Source organism: Onychostoma macrolepis, chromosome 15 (assembly GCF_012432095.1).
Source record: "Onychostoma macrolepis isolate SWU-2019 chromosome 15, ASM1243209v1, whole genome shotgun sequence".
In the NCBI taxonomy this organism is placed as follows: Eukaryota; Metazoa; Chordata; class Actinopteri; order Cypriniformes; family Cyprinidae; genus Onychostoma; species Onychostoma macrolepis.
In genome coordinates this window covers 14,199,110-14,216,611 of record NC_081169.1, presented here as the reverse complement: position 1 = coordinate 14,216,611, position 17,502 = coordinate 14,199,110, and the positions used below count along the sequence as shown (strand labels likewise).

Here is a 17,502-nt window from a genome sequence, read left to right as displayed (position 1 = left end):
AAAAGGGTGGCGTTAATTGTGGCCAGTGTGTATTAGAGAAAAATATTTATTTCATAATGATATTTCCCCCCATTTTAAATTCTTATTATCCAACGAAAGGTTAGATTTTTTTGAATGTTTTAAATAAAAGATCAAAAGGATTAACAATGCAGATTAATTTTCACAGCCTCCTTTGATCATATTTACCAAGGGTGCCGATATTTTTGGCCATGACTGTGTGTGTGTGTGTGTGTGTGTGTATATATATATATATATATATGTATGTAATATTTATAATGAATAATAATATAATATATAATTATTTATTTATTTTGATAAATGATTATTTTATGTTATGAACTATTTTTGTCAAATGTATTCATTTTATTTTATTATTTTGTTTGCAATTCATACCTAAACAAAAGTAAACAATACTTTTTAATTAAAAATAATATATAATTAACAGTAATATATAACTACTTAATTATCTTAAAGGGGTGGTTTACTGCGATTTCACTTTTTTCATTTTAAATAGTGTGTAATGTTGCTGTTGGTGCATGAACAGTATCCGCAAAGTTGCTGCGCTGAAAGTTCAACGTAAGCGGAGATATCGTCTTTTAAAAATCAGGAAGTTTAATGCCTACAAAAACTACTCATACGGGACTACAACGAGATACTTCCTGGGTTGCATACGTAAAAAACCCATAAATTTGCATCAACCCCTCCCTCCGGAACATGCAAAAGAGGGGGCAAGGCCATGTTCTGCGGCTTTGTCGAAGAGGAAGAGTTATAGTGGAGAGTTGTAGCCATGCCGTCGAAACGGTGTTATTTTCACCCAGCTGTCAGGTCTTCTGTGTTAGGGCTTCCTATGGACGCTGTAGTTCGTCAACAATGGTTAAAATTTATGTTTGATTATGTTCCTGACAATTACAATCCTAATTTAGCTCTCTGTGCTGCGCATTTTACGGAAGACAGCTTCCAGAATCAAGAGAGTTCAGAGTTCAATGCTGGATTCTCACAGAAACTATTACTAAAACATGGAGCAGTTCCAACTTTAAAAACAGAGGCAGCAGTTGTTGGGCCACAACCTGTAAGTAAGATTTAATAATTTTAAATATTTGCATGTATAATTTCAGACGTAATGTTTTAGTTTTATCAAGGACTTAAACAAATGCCAACGCTGGCTTTAGTAGCCAGTTAGTTAAATGCTAATTCGTGTGTCTATGACAAACGCGTACAAACATTTTGGACCCGAATTTGTAATTATGTACTAATTTTGTAAATGTATTTTCCATGTATACTTTATGACGTAATTTTTCGATTTGATCAAGAACGTAAACACAAGCCAACGCTGTTTGGTTATAGTGGCCAGTTAGTTCGATGCTATTTTGTGTGTACAAACTTCAAAAAATTATATGTAATCACAACAGCAAACTTCCATTCAGAAACGTTTTGTAAGAGCCGTGCTTGCGGAAGTTCTGCTTGACTCTCTTCATTACCGCTTTCTGGGTCTGATTCTGGCTCAAACTGATACGGCAATATTGACACCATTATTTACATTTGACCGCAGCACATGCAACTGTCGCCCGTGAAGGTAATGGGCGTGAAGTTTCTAGACAATGTGCAGTACGCAGTTTAGCCAATCACAACACACCGGCCCAACTAACCAATCTGAGCCCATTGCCCGTTTCTGAGGGAGTGGTTTCAGAGAATCAGGAAGTCAACCGGTCGTTCAAATGACAGAGGAGAAAGCGGCTTACAATAAAGGTGAAATATATGAAAAATAAGGCGTTTTTTAACAAACGAAACACGAAAACATGTTATATTGCACCCCATAAACACAATCAAGCAAAGAAAAAAAAGCAGTAAACCACCCCTTTAATATATTATAATGAGATGGTGGGATAATATGCCAAATTGTCAAGAAAATAATATCAATGCAAAACAATTTATTTTCTTCTGATTTTCAAGGCTAATATAGCCTGCACATGTTCTTTACAGGCTTTGTGGGATTGACCCAATATTTGCAGTTCCTACTGTCATATGAGAACAATGATGGGCGTCCAGTAGATTTTCCAATTTTCTCTGGAAAAAAAGGTTCATCCCTATGCAAATGTCAGTGATAGGTAAACTAAACTCTCCTAACAAGCCACTCCTATGTGTTCTCTATAAACAAAAACCTGACATGTACTGGTTTTTCCATGGCTTTGTAAATATTTAATTTCAGACATATGAATAATTTATCTAGGGTGTGACATAATGCCTGATTCATATTTAATATCTCTGCAAATTTGAATCCACACACGTTTTATAGTGAAGTGATGGAAGCAGCTTATTTAGCAGGTTAGAAAGTGGAATATGCGCTACAGTAAGCAGTAAAAACTAGACTATAATAATTTATTGGAGTTCCGTAAAACCGGTAAGTTAATTTGTCAGCATAATGGCATTGAAACATCCATCAATGTCATTTACACCTCATCAAATACAAGGATAGTGTGGAATATGAAATGGGATGCATTTGGGTGATAATCTTGGAGAGAATCAAATGGCATTTGTTTAAAGACTCACACACAGCCTAGAGCTTTCTTTAATTGCATTGCTTGATCTAATTAGACCCAATTAGTCCACAGCAGTAAGACTGTAAAGCACCTGTGCATATGTTCCTGCTCCACTGACACACTTCTTTTGCTCCACAGGGTAGAGAGATCTACAGACCAGGTGATCAAGCCTGTCAACGTGGAGGCCTTATCCAAGTGGGTGGGTAAGATCCCCCCGGATGTGCTGCGGGACATGCCTGTCATCGCCCCCATGCTGGCCCGGCTCGGCTATGATCCCCACGCCAACCCTCCCAACTACGGCCGGCCCGACCCCCTCGTCCTGGATAACACTAGAAGAGTGAGTATCTCCACTAAATATCTTATTCATTTGTACCTTAAAGCACCTCGACCTCATTTTCCTCCATCCGCTAGTAAATCATCTCGCTGATATTATTAGGTCAGATATGTATCGGACACATAGCCACGTTATGTAGGTTAAAAGTGTTCCTCAAGCTAGGCTGTATGTTATGAGACTGGGATCAGAGGATTTGGTGTCACTTAGCTTTTGTGATTTTTACTTTTTAATCCAAGTATTAAAAGCCATTTACATTCCACACATCCTGCAGGAGTGAGCAGCTTCATGTGTGAAATGGGTACTTAGGTGTGAGTTGCACCTCTGGGATTAGTGCAGGATGGTTATGCAGATCAGAGAATCTGTATGTGAGATATTACAGCTTGAATAGGTTCTCTTGTGTCTCTTAGATTTTGAAGCAATGCTTATCGAAAGACCTGCTGTTTATAGGTTTCAATTGATTAGATTGAGGCTGAGGGACAGGACTGTGCAATACAACAAATATTGATAATATGCTTTGTTGACATTTATTGATCTAGATATAGAAAAATAGAAAAATTACTGTTTATTATTTATGGATTGTTGTATTGGTCCATAAAAATATTAAATGTTTTTCTTTGTCGGTTTCAAAAAAAAAAAGCAAGGGTGTGTGTGTGTGTGTGTATATAACACCAGTTTGCACTACCAAGCAAGCAGCAAAACGAGCTGTTTTGTACAGTTAAAAATTGCTGGAAGCGGATGAGACTGGAAGCCAGACCCATTAAATTTACCAAATTTGACCTTTTTATACAGTATTACTGTCTTCAACCATTAAGCCACGTTGTTGTTTTTTCTTTATAAGGGTTTTCTATCAGAGGAAAACACTTAACATGCATGCACTTTGCGATCATATCCTGGGCTGCTTGCCTGCATATAGTTTGCATCATCAGTATACTGAGTTGGCCTTTCAATATTACTTTCTTAATGCATTAGGCCACGTTAATTTATTTTCCTTTATAACTCTTTTCTATGGGAGGAAAATGCTTAACACGAAAATTTACGCATTGCTTTCATATTCTGGGCTCCTCTGCTTGCAAACTACTTTCAGAAAGGCAAATAATATCCACATTGCTTTAAGGTGAATGTAATATTTTAGTCATATCAGCATAAGTTATTGTTAATTTTCAAAGTGTAATTGGTCATTTAAATGTATGTTATTAAAAAGGAAAAAGTATCGGCATCGGTATCAGCGATACTTGCCCTGTATTTACATGGTATCGGATCGATACCAAAATTTGCAGTATCGCACACCCCTACTAAAAACTCCCAACACTTTTTTCCCTCCAACTTCAAAATCGTACTACATCGTTGTTTTACCTTTTTATTTATTTATTTTTTTTGTAAAGGGTGTTAGACTTCTGCAGCGATGTTGGAGGAGAAAATGAGTTGGGAGTTTTTCGACATACCCTAATGGATTTACCCTCACAGTGCAGAGCACAGCTTCTTCTCCACAGGAATACGCTTCGGTGTTTGAAGGAGGGGAGGTTCAAGTTTTCCCGGGTCTGCGTGTGCAACAAGTGGGCGGGCATAAATATGCTAATGTTTCATGTTGATGTCATCTTGAAACAGCTAAAGATTCATTTTAAAAATGACTCGTTTTCATGACTCGGAGTCGACTCTTTCTTTTGAAAGACAATAATGAAGTGGGTGTTCTTTTATAAAGGACCAAACATTGATTGACACTATCGAATCCATCTCTCATCATCATTTCTCTGAAGTTATTGATTGCTAATGATTCATGGTTCACTGGTGGATATAGACCCAGCTTACCGCTGTCAAACCTTAATAAATGTGCATTCTATTACGAGCCGAGCTTGTGAATTGACCAACCATTTATTTTCCATTAATCTCAATTGTGTAATTCCTTTTGTCTCCCTTGTTTACTGAGCTAAAGATCAAGATTTGGATGCTAATTCAGTCTATGATGATAGTTCAAGAGAAGTGGTAGCTGCTCGCTCACTTTATCATCGATAGCTCAAAATAATGATCACATGACAGTAATATTAGTATGGTGTCCCTTTCTTCTCGTTCAGACTGGAAGTCTCATTTTAATAAAGAGAATTTAGGCTCAGTTCTTACATCAGCAGTATTACACTATGCTCTCTCACAGCTGCTATCCATTTGCAGTGGTTAATGACGAAATCAGATGCTAAACCATGGGGAAAAAAGAATATAAAATGTGTTTAAAACCCCGTAAGAGCCTTTAAGATTGATCAAAATGGCTCCAGGCTCTTCGTGTTCCTCAAGCAGACAGGTTTCGAGGTGCTGTGAGTTACAGAAAAACATTTCTGGTTGTAGAAGTATCCCCGTTCCTTACTTACACTGCAAAAAATGCTTTTCTTACTTAGATTTTTAATCTTGTTTCCAGCCAAAATATCTAAAAATAATCTGCCAATGGGGTAAGAAAAATAATCTTATGTCAAACAGAAAACAAGATCATTTTTCTTACCCCATTGGCAGATTATTTTGCTTGTTTCAAGTAAAAACTCACTTAATTTTGACATGTTTTTTCTGAAAACAAGACAATAATTTTTACTTCTCTAGAAAATCCTTCTTGATTTAAGAATTTTTAGATATTTTGGCTGGAAACAAGACTAAACATCTAAGTAAGAAAAGCATTTTTTGCAGTGTAATAATGGATGCTGTGCCACTCAAGGTGGGCTAGGTGGTCTTGTCATTCACTATGAAAGGCCTGATATAAAGCTTCTCTCTATTAGTGTTTTTCAATGTTGAAACATAGCAGAACTTTGGAAAATTGCATGACTTGATGGAGCGCTGACTGTGGTGGAAAGCATTTTTATGCTACTTGAGCAGCGAACCACAGTCACAGTGAAAAGTGGGGCATTTTTTCCTCTAAGGTCGGGAAGAAGCTCCTGTTGTGCTCGATCAGTGTGCCAGTCCGGCTCAGAGGGTTTGAGGGGAGAAGCCGTGTCAGATTCATATCCTTGGAAAACTATCAGTGGCATTGACACGGCTGTGCAATATTTTCTGGCCACAACTTCATCCCGGTTGCCCTTTTGTCAGCTGTAGGAATGTATTTGTGGTTGGAACGTCTCGAAATCCAATTCAAAAATTTTTTTATAGTAATAGTTCACACAGAAATGAAATTGTCATGACTTTCTTTCTTCTGTGAAACATATAAGAAGATATTTAAATATTTTTCCCATACATTGAAAGTAGGGCTGGGCAATAAAACAAACTATAATTATCGCGATTTAATTTTCCTCAATAAAACGCTAACAAGAATTCGATAAATGTTCAATATTATGTTTATGCGGCAAACACACAATGAAACGGCTTTTGAAAAAAGAATTAAAAAATGTGAAGTGTTTGTCATGTTCTGAGCATAAAGAGTAGTTTAAAACCACCATTAATGATCTGGTTTCTACAACTTTCAGAAAATCAGTGGGATCCAGTTTTGTTTTTCATTATAAGGTCAAAACATTCTTCAAAATATCTCTTGTGTTTCACAGAAGAAAGTCATACAGCTTTGGAACAACATGAGTGAGTTTTTGGTGAACTGTCCCTTTAATACTCCATGTCTGCTATGACAGTCTGAAGCGTTTGTCAACCTTGAACTATTCTGCAGTTGCGCTTTGCGTTCCATGACAGTTGTTCCCTCTTTCCCACACACAGTAGATTCCTTTTAGTTGAGCAATTGCTGCTTTTTTTGGACATATCACTCTAAGCGATTCAATCGGCGCCAATCTCTGTCAGTTCCATATGTTTCGTTTGTTGAATAAAACTCATGCTGATCTTCTCACCGAAACCCTGCAATCTTCAAAGCCCTGTTTTGTTTGAAAAGAACAATTATTCAGCTAGAAAATTCTGCAAGTTGGGCAAAGCATGAATGCTTGATGTTTTGTTCCAAAATGGAGGAGGGAGCTTTTAAAACTAGGCGCAGGAGTGTGTTGTTTGTTTGTAACTGTATTGTATTTCATCTTTCTTGCGTTTGTTTGTGTTACTGCATATTTTGCCCAATTTTGTGCATGCTTGTACCCTACGCAGCAGTCCGGATTTCATTCAGCGTTCTTTTGAAAAGCTATTGTTGTAGTCCTTCAACAGCCAGATCTTTTTAACTCAAGGCTGTGTGTGTATATATGTGTGTGTGAGAGAGGGACATAGGGAGAAGCACATCTGCTGCGTATTAATGTGTATTTCCCCTGGATCAAACACAGCTGCATGGATCAGTCGTTAAGCCTCCCCCTCCCTCCTTCAACATGAAGTATGACACACACACAACAGCGAATATCTAAGATCTGCTCACAAGGTGTGCGATGCAGAGCATGTGCAGTAAAATTTGTGAACTGTGCTGTGACTCTATTTTTGAAGTCAAGCTGTGCTTCAGAAGGTGAAGAGTATGAGCCGTTTTATTTCGAATCGTTTTAACATCCATTAAATGCAGGGTTTCTCTGTGCTTTAAGTATTGCAGTGCTGTCACAATAGGTCAGTAGGCCTCCTCTTGCATATTCAGGCCTTGGATTGCTGAAATTGATGCGGACTAAGAATGTGGGTCAATGACAAAATAAGAGCTTCCACGATAAAGAAAAGGGAAATGTTTTACAATTTTTTTTTTTTTAAATGACTGCTTTCTATTTTAATATATTTTAAAATGTGATTTGTTTCTACAATGACAACTGATTTTTTTTAGCAGCCATTACTCCAGTCTTCAGTGTTGCTGAAGTTGCGCTTGATCCTTCAGATATTATTATAATATGCTGATTTTATTTCTTAATTATCACTGTTGAACACTGATTCATATTTTTGTGGAAACTGATGCATATATTTTTTTCAAGATTCTTTGATCAGTAGTAAAGTTCATAAGAACAGCATTTAAAAGACATTATAAATGTCTTTAATGTCAATTTATTGTGTCCTTATGAAATAAAAGTATGAATTTATTTTAAACTGACCCCAAACTTTTGAACAGTAGTGTATATTTCAATGTAAAAAGTTTTACAAGTATCATCAATTCATGCATACCGTTAAAATTTTAAGGAGACGTTTTACAACCAAACTGATCTTAAAAATTAAAATAACATTTTAAATTGAATTGAAAATTGATTTTTGAATCAATAATTAGATCCACACAAGAAATGACTGTAATTTCATTGAAACGTGCATTACAAATGAGTAACTCGTTTTGAAAATATCTAGTTGACTAGTGAAAACACCACTCAGATTACTCGCAAATTGATTTTTCTGCCATAGGCAACGATGACATGTTCTTTCACATTGAATCTCTCACCCAAATCTCACAGGAACGACTGAATGCAGTTGGTGACATTATGGATACAACTTTGAGCTGATGAGAGTTGATGGTTTATTCTTACAGGAGCATCCGAGTGTGGCACTATTGTGATTCATATTGGTATATTTGCTTCTTGTTACAGTAGTGCATCCCACCGGATGAGGATCTGCTTATGTGGAACAAAAGTGTGAAGTGCACAAGAAATTCTGTCGCTTGTCAGATCGCTATCAGCAATCATACACAACAGACTCCAACTATCACCATGTCTCACCTCGAACATGTGAAATGCTAAAAAAAAAGTGGCGTTTAGATAAATAGGCTTAATTAAATGTACAGAAATTGATCGCTCATTGTAAGTGTTAGAGCAGTCGACTACAAAATTATCAAAATGCTCTTCCTACTGCATCTCGTCAGTAAAGCCGGTTCCGTGATTAGCGGTAAATCTCCATCAGCTGTTTTCAAATAGAGCGCCATTTAATACACATAGCCGTAGATCACTGGCAAGCTACGCAATTTCGCGTTCATTATCGCAGATGAATCGTCTTCGATAATGAACGCGATATTGTGTAGCTTGTCAGTGATCTACGGTTCTGTGTATTAAATGGCGCTCTATTTGAAAACAGGTGATGGAGATCTACCGCTAATCACGGAACCGGCTTTACTGACGAGATGCGCATGAATATCGTGTTTGATATATCGCACAGCCCTACATATATAAAAACTGCCTGGAGTGTTTCAAAATAAGAGAATCCTCAGTGTGAGAGGAGCGTTTAGGCTTGTACATTACTTGAATACCGTCCGTGTTTTTGATTTAATATGGCTCTAGATACACTTGGTCTCCTTCACACAATGTCCTTGCTGTAAGCAGGCCGTTGTGGCTTTTTATAATATGCTTTGAATGCAAGTCTCCCTGCCATTTCTGGACAGTATCTGGATAGCTGTGGAAATGGCTTTGAAGTCGCAAGCCTCTCAATAGCGAGGTTTCCTTGGAAACAGAGGCGAACTGCAAGACTCCAGCTCATCAGAGAAAAAGCTGCTATGTTGCAGAGTCATGGTGCAGGTCTGTAGAAGAGACCTCATGAACTCAGGGTTACAGCTGAGGTCTGGTGAGATTTGATGACTTTTGCAGCTGCTCTGCCATTAACATGCATGGTTTTGTCCTCTTTGTTTTCAGACGGATTCGAGGCAAACCGAGTATTTGTGTTGCATTTAACTTCAAAGATTACTCAATGTTGCATCAGATATCAAATTACAATATCAAATACCTGAGACTAACTTTCTAAGCATTTTTACAACTACTTTATTACTTTCATAAAGTACCTTGTTAAAAGGATAGTTTGCCCAAAAATGAAAATTCTCATTAGTCATTAGTTTCTCACCCTCATGTGGTTCCAAACCCGTAAGACCTTTGTTCAACTTCAGAACACAAATTAAGATATTTTTGATGAAATCAGAGAGCTTTCTGACCCTCCATAGACAGGAAAGAAACTTCCACGTTCAAGGCCCAGAAAAGTAGTAAGGACATTGTTAAAATAGTCCATGTGACGTCAGTGGTTCAACCGTAATTTTATGAAGCTACGAGAATACTTTTTGTGTGCAAAGAAAACAAAAATAACGACTTTATTCAATAATTTGTTTCTCTTCTGTGTCAGTCATGGTACTGTTGTGAATGCGCGTTGAAGACTGACATGGAAGAGAAGAAATTGTTGAATAAAGTCGTTATTTTTGTTTTCTTTGTGCACAAAAGGTTTTCTCTTAGCTAGTAGTCTATGGTGGGTCAGAAAGCTCTCTGATTTTATCAAAATATCTTAATTTGTGTTCCGAAGATGAACAAAGGTCTTATGGGTTTGGAACGACATGACGGTGAGTAATTAATTCATTTTTAGGTGAACTATCCCTTTAAGACCCGATTAAATCAAAATGAGAGTTTTGTGGCTTTTAGTCTGTCTGTTAGCTTTGAGGGCATCTAGGGTAAACGTACCCATTAAGCACACTTCCATTTTTGAGATCAGATTATAAAAAGAAAAAATAATTTATTATCCTACCTGATGCCTTAACCAATTAATATGTTTGTTACTACATACCTCCTGTAATTTCAAGTCAATCGGAGATATGGCTCTGCATATGTTCACATTGTTTGGCGGCCATTTTGAAAGCTGTCTGAAAACTTTCACCCAAAGAGGAGCACTTTAAATGTGCGTTTTTTAGACGTTTAAGCCTTTATTTTGGGCAAGTTTCACTACTTATTGTAAAATTAAGAGATTAATGTTCAGACTTTTGCATATTATAACCTGGAACTTGGATGTGGGAAATAATTACATTAGATTCAAAAGATAGTTTTAGCAACACGGCACAGATGCTACAGAACACAGTTAGCTGACTAGCTGTATAAGATTTTGTGCTACGCTAACATATTACTTCACAGGCATTACTAGCTTATACTTTTACATCCATAATATTATAAATTGACAGTTTATTGCTGGTCTGTGGTTTTACACTGCTGTAATTTTTAAAGATTTCATATTATTTTAAGGTGAGCTTAAAGGGTGCACGACTATGAAAATCACACAGATTTAGTGTGACATCAATAAGAAAAAGTATAATTTCATAGATATTGTTAATAATAGTTGTTCATATTAAAATATGTATGAACTTAATACATGACCTAGACTATTTATTTAGCAAAATCCTGTCATTTTAATGAATAGTACATGAAATGTATTAAAAATGGTTGCTGCTCCAATTAAGCTCAGTGTGCTCTATTTAAGCTCTTCCACATTGAACAGCTATGTAAATATTTCATAAAGAGACTTTAAATATTAACTGATGGCTGTCACTTTAAGTTAAGTTAATCGATTTTCTGTGGATTCTGTCAACTCAAATCTGCAAACTGGCTCTGATCTTTGGCATCTAGCATCAACTTCTCCAGACTGTAAATCTGGGCAAAATCTGAGCAAAAATCGTGTAGTGTACTCCAGCCATAAGAGACTATAGGTACTTTTTCTTATTTATTGTACTCATAAATAATGAGCGTTTAACATGTAATATTTTGAAAACTATTTTCAAAAATATAAAGCTCCAAACATTCTGTTTAAGTGACATCATTGAGTCTTTAAAGAGACCGTTCACCCAAACATAAAAGAAGATATTTCAGGGTTTTTTTTACAGGTTTTTGTAAAAGTCAATGAGGTCCAAGATATCAACAAGTTGAAAGGCAGTGTAACCCATTCTCAATCTCATTGCCTGTGTTTTGTGGTAATTAAACTTGGACCTAATTTCTTGTGGCAGTAATGCACCATTTCTACAATTAAGTAATGAGGCTTTACTAGATGGTAATATTGATCTGAGCACTCCAGATTAATTTGGCACAATGAAGGTAGTACTATCACATGTCCATTGTCTTACCGTTTAGTGAAAAATAAGCAGATTAGCATAATTCAATGCATGCAAGGTACAAGGAACACTTTTTTTTATTTTGAAACGGTGTCTGCTGGAGCCTGTGAATTTTGGTCCGGTTGACATTTTTACCAGGTCACAGTAATCTTGAACTGTGTGGTCATGCCAAGAGTAAACAAGAAAGGAGTAAAAACAGCTGCTAAAGACTCTATAAATGCCTTCAATGCTAATAGCCATGGACTAAAGGACAAAAAACTTGAATTTTATTTCTTGTCAACTGCTTCTGTAGTCATCTCACGTATTGTCTTAGCTGTAAAGGCTTTGGAAAATGCTTTGTTGATGGCCTTTGCTTATCTTGCTTCCATCTGGTTTGTTCAGGCAGATTCAACATGATCCACCTAAACTATGTAAGACAGCAGTAACATGAGGACAGATGTATATAGTGACATTATCTTATCAAGACATCTGTGAGTTTGTGTTTTTCGACAACAGATTGACTCTTCCCGGCCCATATTGTTGCTCTTCACAAAAGCTTCCATGCATTGCAGGATGCAGAGAGTAAGTGACAGTCTTGCTTTTCCACCCTTTAATTGTCTGTCATTAGTCTCCTGTGAATTAGTACATTTTGACTTCTGTCCAAAGCCACAGTCGATGCCTATTAAGTGACTTTGCAGCTTCGTTATGATTCATGTTGGGAAATTGATATTAAGATCAATAAGTCAGTCTCAACAGTGCTGCTAGTGGCATTATGTGGAAATGGTTGTGTTTAACTGTATTGGAGGCCAGAATAATTTGGAAGTTTGTTTACCAGAAAAGGAGGTCATGCGAATGAAAAGTTTGATTTAAAATTGTGTAACACTTTATATAACAAGATTTTCTGAAGAAAACGTGTGATTCTTGCCCAAAGCATGTCGCCAGCAGTTGCTTTCCTTATTTAACACTGTTAAATGTAATCTTTAGCAAACATTCATTTTTCATACTGTACATTATAATGTTGTAATTACTAAATTCACTTTTTATCATGTAAATCTATAATTATTCAAATTTATAGGCCATAACGTAAAAATAACTATTGACTTATCTATCAATTACAATTTTAGTATATTTTTTTTAATACCACACACAGAAAATGTTACAGCTCCCCGGAAAGCCATGTTTTAAGGTATTATTTATATACAGTTATAGTGTTTATTTAAAATAGCTTTTGAATTACAACTTTGTTTTTCGGTTTCATTTTAATTTGTTTTTTTTTTTTTAATAATTTTTAGTGCTGTCAAACGATTAATCGTGATTAATCGCTTCCAAAATAAACGTTTTTGTTTACGTAATATATGTATGTGTACTGTGTATTGTGTATATGTATTATGTAAATACACACACACATACAGTATATATTTAGAAAATATTTACATGTAAATATTTTTATACATTCATATTTTATATTATGTATAAATTTAATATATAAACATAACATATTTTTCTTAAATATATGCATGCATGTATTTGTGTATATATATATATATATATATATACATAATAAATATACACAGTACACACATATATATTATGTAAACAAAACCTTTTATTTTTGGATGCGATTTATCGCGATTAATCATTTGACAGCACTTGTAATTTTATGTGCTAATTTTTATTAGTCTTTGTTTTAAAATTTCTATTTAGCTTTAATTTATTTGAAAATAGATTTAGAAAAAATCACTAAGTATTTTTAGTACTCAAACATATTTATTTCTGTTAGTTAAGTTTTGAGTTAGTTTTAGCTTAAGTTTTTCATCTACTATTTAGATATTTTATTTCAGCAATTTTTTTGTTATAATACGAATATGATTTTTAACACTGGTTATCATTCAGGTTCATAGCACAAATTGTGTGGGAGTTGCACTCTAAAGTTTAATAGGCAAGCTATTGTAAGTTTTTACCCAGCGTTGAATCTTGTGTGTAATAGTGTTAAATGACCCTTTCCTGCGCATCTAGTTCTGCCCAAGGTTAGAGAAGGTGTGAAAGAGTCATGAGTCATGGTACGGGGGTAAAGCCCTGTGCCTCTGATGTGTGTGTTAACACATTGAGTCAGCAGTGTCGTCCTGCATTAGAGGAGCTGTTGGTGTATGACTGTCCTACCACAGTTGAATTCATCTTTGATGAATAGCTTTTGCTATTTCTGTGATATGGAACAGTGAGCACCAGCTCTTTTGCGGTTTCTTCCTTGCTTGGCTGCGTCTCTCGTCAGAGGCTACAGCAGGTGATTCTGGATGTGCTGCTGGGAGACCAGGGCCGGCACTGCTTCTTCCTGAGGATGAGACGCAGTCAGCTGCACAGATCTGTCAACATCCCTGTCTGCTCGCCACCTCTCATTGCTGACAGCAGTCTGAGCTACCATTAGGGATTAACCAGACCACCCTACTATGTCTGAGCCATTACACTATAAGCTCTTCATACATGTCTGGACATAAGGGGGAAAGGAAAGACAATTTCCTTTGCTATTTCCACCTCTGTTGGTGCTGATCCTTAAATTAACACTTCATGATAGCAGAGTGATTTTGTGTTTGTTTACTTTAGGGCTGTTCATTTAGTTTGTTGTAAGGATGCAGTGATAGCAAGCCTATACAGTAAAGGTCCTTGCACACTGAGTCCGACATTTTCATATGCGCTTTCTTTTTTTGTATTCATCGTCCTTTCCTATCAAAATGCTTGCTAAGGATGTGAAAATGCAGAAGATCGAACCTGATCAGAATTTTTTTTATTATGATGGATGAAAGTTTCGGAGGCAGTGTGCAAACGTGATTCGACACAACGCGAGGCTGTATTTATTTTTTAACGCGAAAAAATTTCGGATGAGAATTTTGGACTCAGTGTGCACTCAAGCTGATAATTATTTTCATTTTATGACAATAACTGATATTAAAGTTCTGTGTTATTGTCTCTAAATAAGTAAAATATTTAGAATTTAAATTGAATTTGTCATTTTTAATCAAAATGATAATCTGGTGAAACGACAGACTTTTCTCAGGTGACGTACAGTATGCAGGACTTCTCCAGTCATTTAGGCCGAATAAACCCTGGCTCTTTCATCATTAAAACATTAGCTGTAAGTGGGCATTAGATGACAACAAAGGTAATGTAATTTATATAAAAGTAGTAGAAACTATAAATGGAAAAAAGTATCTTAGGCATACTGCACTCTGTTAGGCAGTCTGTTCCAAACATAAAGTTATCAAAAGGCTTCAGAAGGGTTGTAAAAATTATCAAATCATACGGACTGCTTTTACGGATTTTTTTTCTTCTTTTTCAAACTTTTACCCAAAGACATATGCCTCTTGAAACAACATGAGTTTTTTTTTTTTTCCCAGCATGAGTTTTTCTTAACATAATATTTTTTTCCTTTTATATTTGCCAATTATTACATCATTCGGATGATTAATTTTCTTGCTCCGTGTATTTATAGAAGTATTTTCAGTGAGCAGCCCATGCTGATAGCTACAGGAGGGCTGAATGTAAACATTCCAATAGAGACTTCTCCTGCTGGGCTGCACAGTCAGTTTTTCCACTGCTGCCTCCCTGGAGCTCCAGATCTGTAAGGATCTGAAGAACTGTACCGTATGAAGGACTCATTCGCACACACCCTCAGTTACCCGCAGGTTTTGTCAGTTTATCCTCTATACTTACAACTCTTCTTTTTTTTTTTGGAAGAATAAGTGTCCTATTACATCAGCGCTGAAAAATTCACTTCACAGCAGTAGCGAGCCAAACAAATGTCATACGAGGTCTTGGTTGTCTCAGTTTGCGTGTCACTGCTGTTATATCCAACATAGAGAACCAGATACGTCATTGCAACAAATACAGACCTGCTTGTCAGAGTATTTGGCAGTGGGATAAGATAAAATATATATTTTGGGATTTTTGGGGGGAGTTCTACAGCTCCTACTCATTCATTTATTCTTGGTTCAAACAAAATGAATGAACCAGATCTAGTCACAGCCAAAACATGTGAGTCTTTCTCCTAACCATTGTTTGTTCTCTAGCCATGGTGATATGACTTACGAATCCCCACCTCTAGTGTAACATTCTCAGGATTTAGTGTGGCTAACAGTCTTGGCCGAGTGATAGATTATTACGAAATGGGAAATGGGAAACATTCATGCCTTTCTCATCGCAAATGAATTCCACTCAGGCTCTGAACCGCAAGCTTGGCTAGCCAACTCGACTCAAACTAACCCCAAACAAACTCACTTCCCTCTACACCCACCGGCTGAACCCCCACCTCTTGACCCACCAGTGATACCAGCTCTCTTTAACCAGCGGCCCGGAGACTCCTCTCAGTAATTGGGTCTGAAGTCTTGCGTAACAGCTATATCCACGGTTGAGCTGGCTGCGATGGGGAGAGTGAGCCAAATTCACTCATTTCCCCTTTACAAAAGAAACCCAAACACCCTCAGAAAAAAATACATATTTTTAAAATCAACTAGTTGTATTTAATCATGTGTATTGAGCCATTTAAAATTGTATAGGCTATTTCAGATTCTCTTGACCCTGATTATGCTTTTGAGGGCATTTACATAAGAGTCGTAGTTGTGTTATAAAAGAAAAATAGATGGAGAGCCTTTTTTTTTTTTTTTTTTGATTGGACTTTTTTTTTTAATGTGACACTGAGTAAAAGCAAAAAGACAAGACAAAAACACAACCTAATGGCAAATGTCCATCTGATTGTGTATCCATACAGGTTTTGATTCTGATTCACAGGCTCTTAATTCAGCTCGATTCGAAGATTCATTTGTGTATATTTCTGTCATAATATACTGTTGTTGTTTTTTTTGTTTGTTTCAGAATCTGACTACACAGTACTGTTTATTTTATTCACTTATACGTAAGAGTAATTGATTCATTATTCAGAAGACTACATAATTTGTACTGTACTTTTTTATTCACTAAAAAGATCTGGTTTGTAAGAGACATGTAATCATGAATCAGACTACGCAATTTGTACTGTGTATTTTTTTCATTCACTGAAAAGAACTGGTTCGTGAGAGTCAGTTGATCATGAATCAGATTACCTTAAGTCATGCTGATTGTTTTTGATTCACTGAAAGAGTGTATTTATTCTTGAATAAGTTGCACAAATGAATGGAGTTGTTCATAAGAAAAACACCTTCATAGAGCTCCAGTAAGCGACAGCCCCAGCAGCAGTGGATAAAGAGCTCAAGCTTCAGGTTTCTCAGTCTAGACCTGCCACAGCGGAAAGTGTTTTGATATAATGGTTCAATCCCCAAGTTGTCTGGCTTTTCATCAGGTCAGCGCTTCTTTCCTATGGCAAACATACCAAAAAACTTGCATGAGCTCCTCATTCGCAATTTCCTAAGCTTAGAAAGCCAGGAAATGAGATCAGCTGGATGAGTTTTAATTGGAGATTGTCATTCTCTCTGGCTGCTTCTCATACCAGCATTCAGTCTAGCTCTCTTTTTATTCTCACAGTCTTTCACTCTTTCTTTCATCCCTGGATAGAGCTTGTGAAGTTAGACACCCTGGGAATTGACACACAATATCCTCCTAGCAGCGCGAGAGAGCGGTTCACAGAAGAGGACTCTGTTTTCCGTTCAGCGCGAGACTTTTCATTTGGCCATTACTGCTTTCTGGAGGCATATAAAGCCGTTTGTATCGATGCTGTTTAGAAGGATGTTTTCAGAGATTAGAATCGCTTCAGGTGGAGAAATAAAAACAGAAAAGGGAAGAATTTGAGCTTGAACTGTGTAATGAATGAGCAGTGCCCTTTGATTTGTGTGGAAAGACTGTTAGTTCCTGTGTTTGCACACAGTGTGACAGTCTCTAAAACCGGCTCTCTGTTTTTCCAGGTCTTTAAGGGTGAATTTCAGCTACCTGATTTTCTTAAAGAACAAACACAGGTATGGTAGATATTCTGCCTGTCCTTAAGCTCTTCA

The 17,502-nt window shown here is 36.5% G+C and overlaps 1 protein-coding gene across 2 annotated transcripts in view; it reads left to right on the top strand.

The window, feature by feature from the left end:
* The window catches only part of tpst1 (tyrosylprotein sulfotransferase 1), a 49,575-nt gene that overhangs the window by 29,417 nt on the left and 2,656 nt on the right, over positions 1 to 17,502 (top strand). The window contains exons 3-4 of one of the 2 annotated variants that reach the window (XM_058745264.1): positions 2,676 to 2,874; positions 17,416 to 17,466. In XM_058745264.1, coding sequence (XP_058601247.1) covers positions 2,676 to 2,874; positions 17,416 to 17,466 — 250 coding nt within the window. The remainder of the gene's footprint in view (positions 1 to 2,675; positions 2,875 to 17,415; positions 17,467 to 17,502) is intronic. The other variant, XM_058745265.1, reaches the window with a different exon arrangement.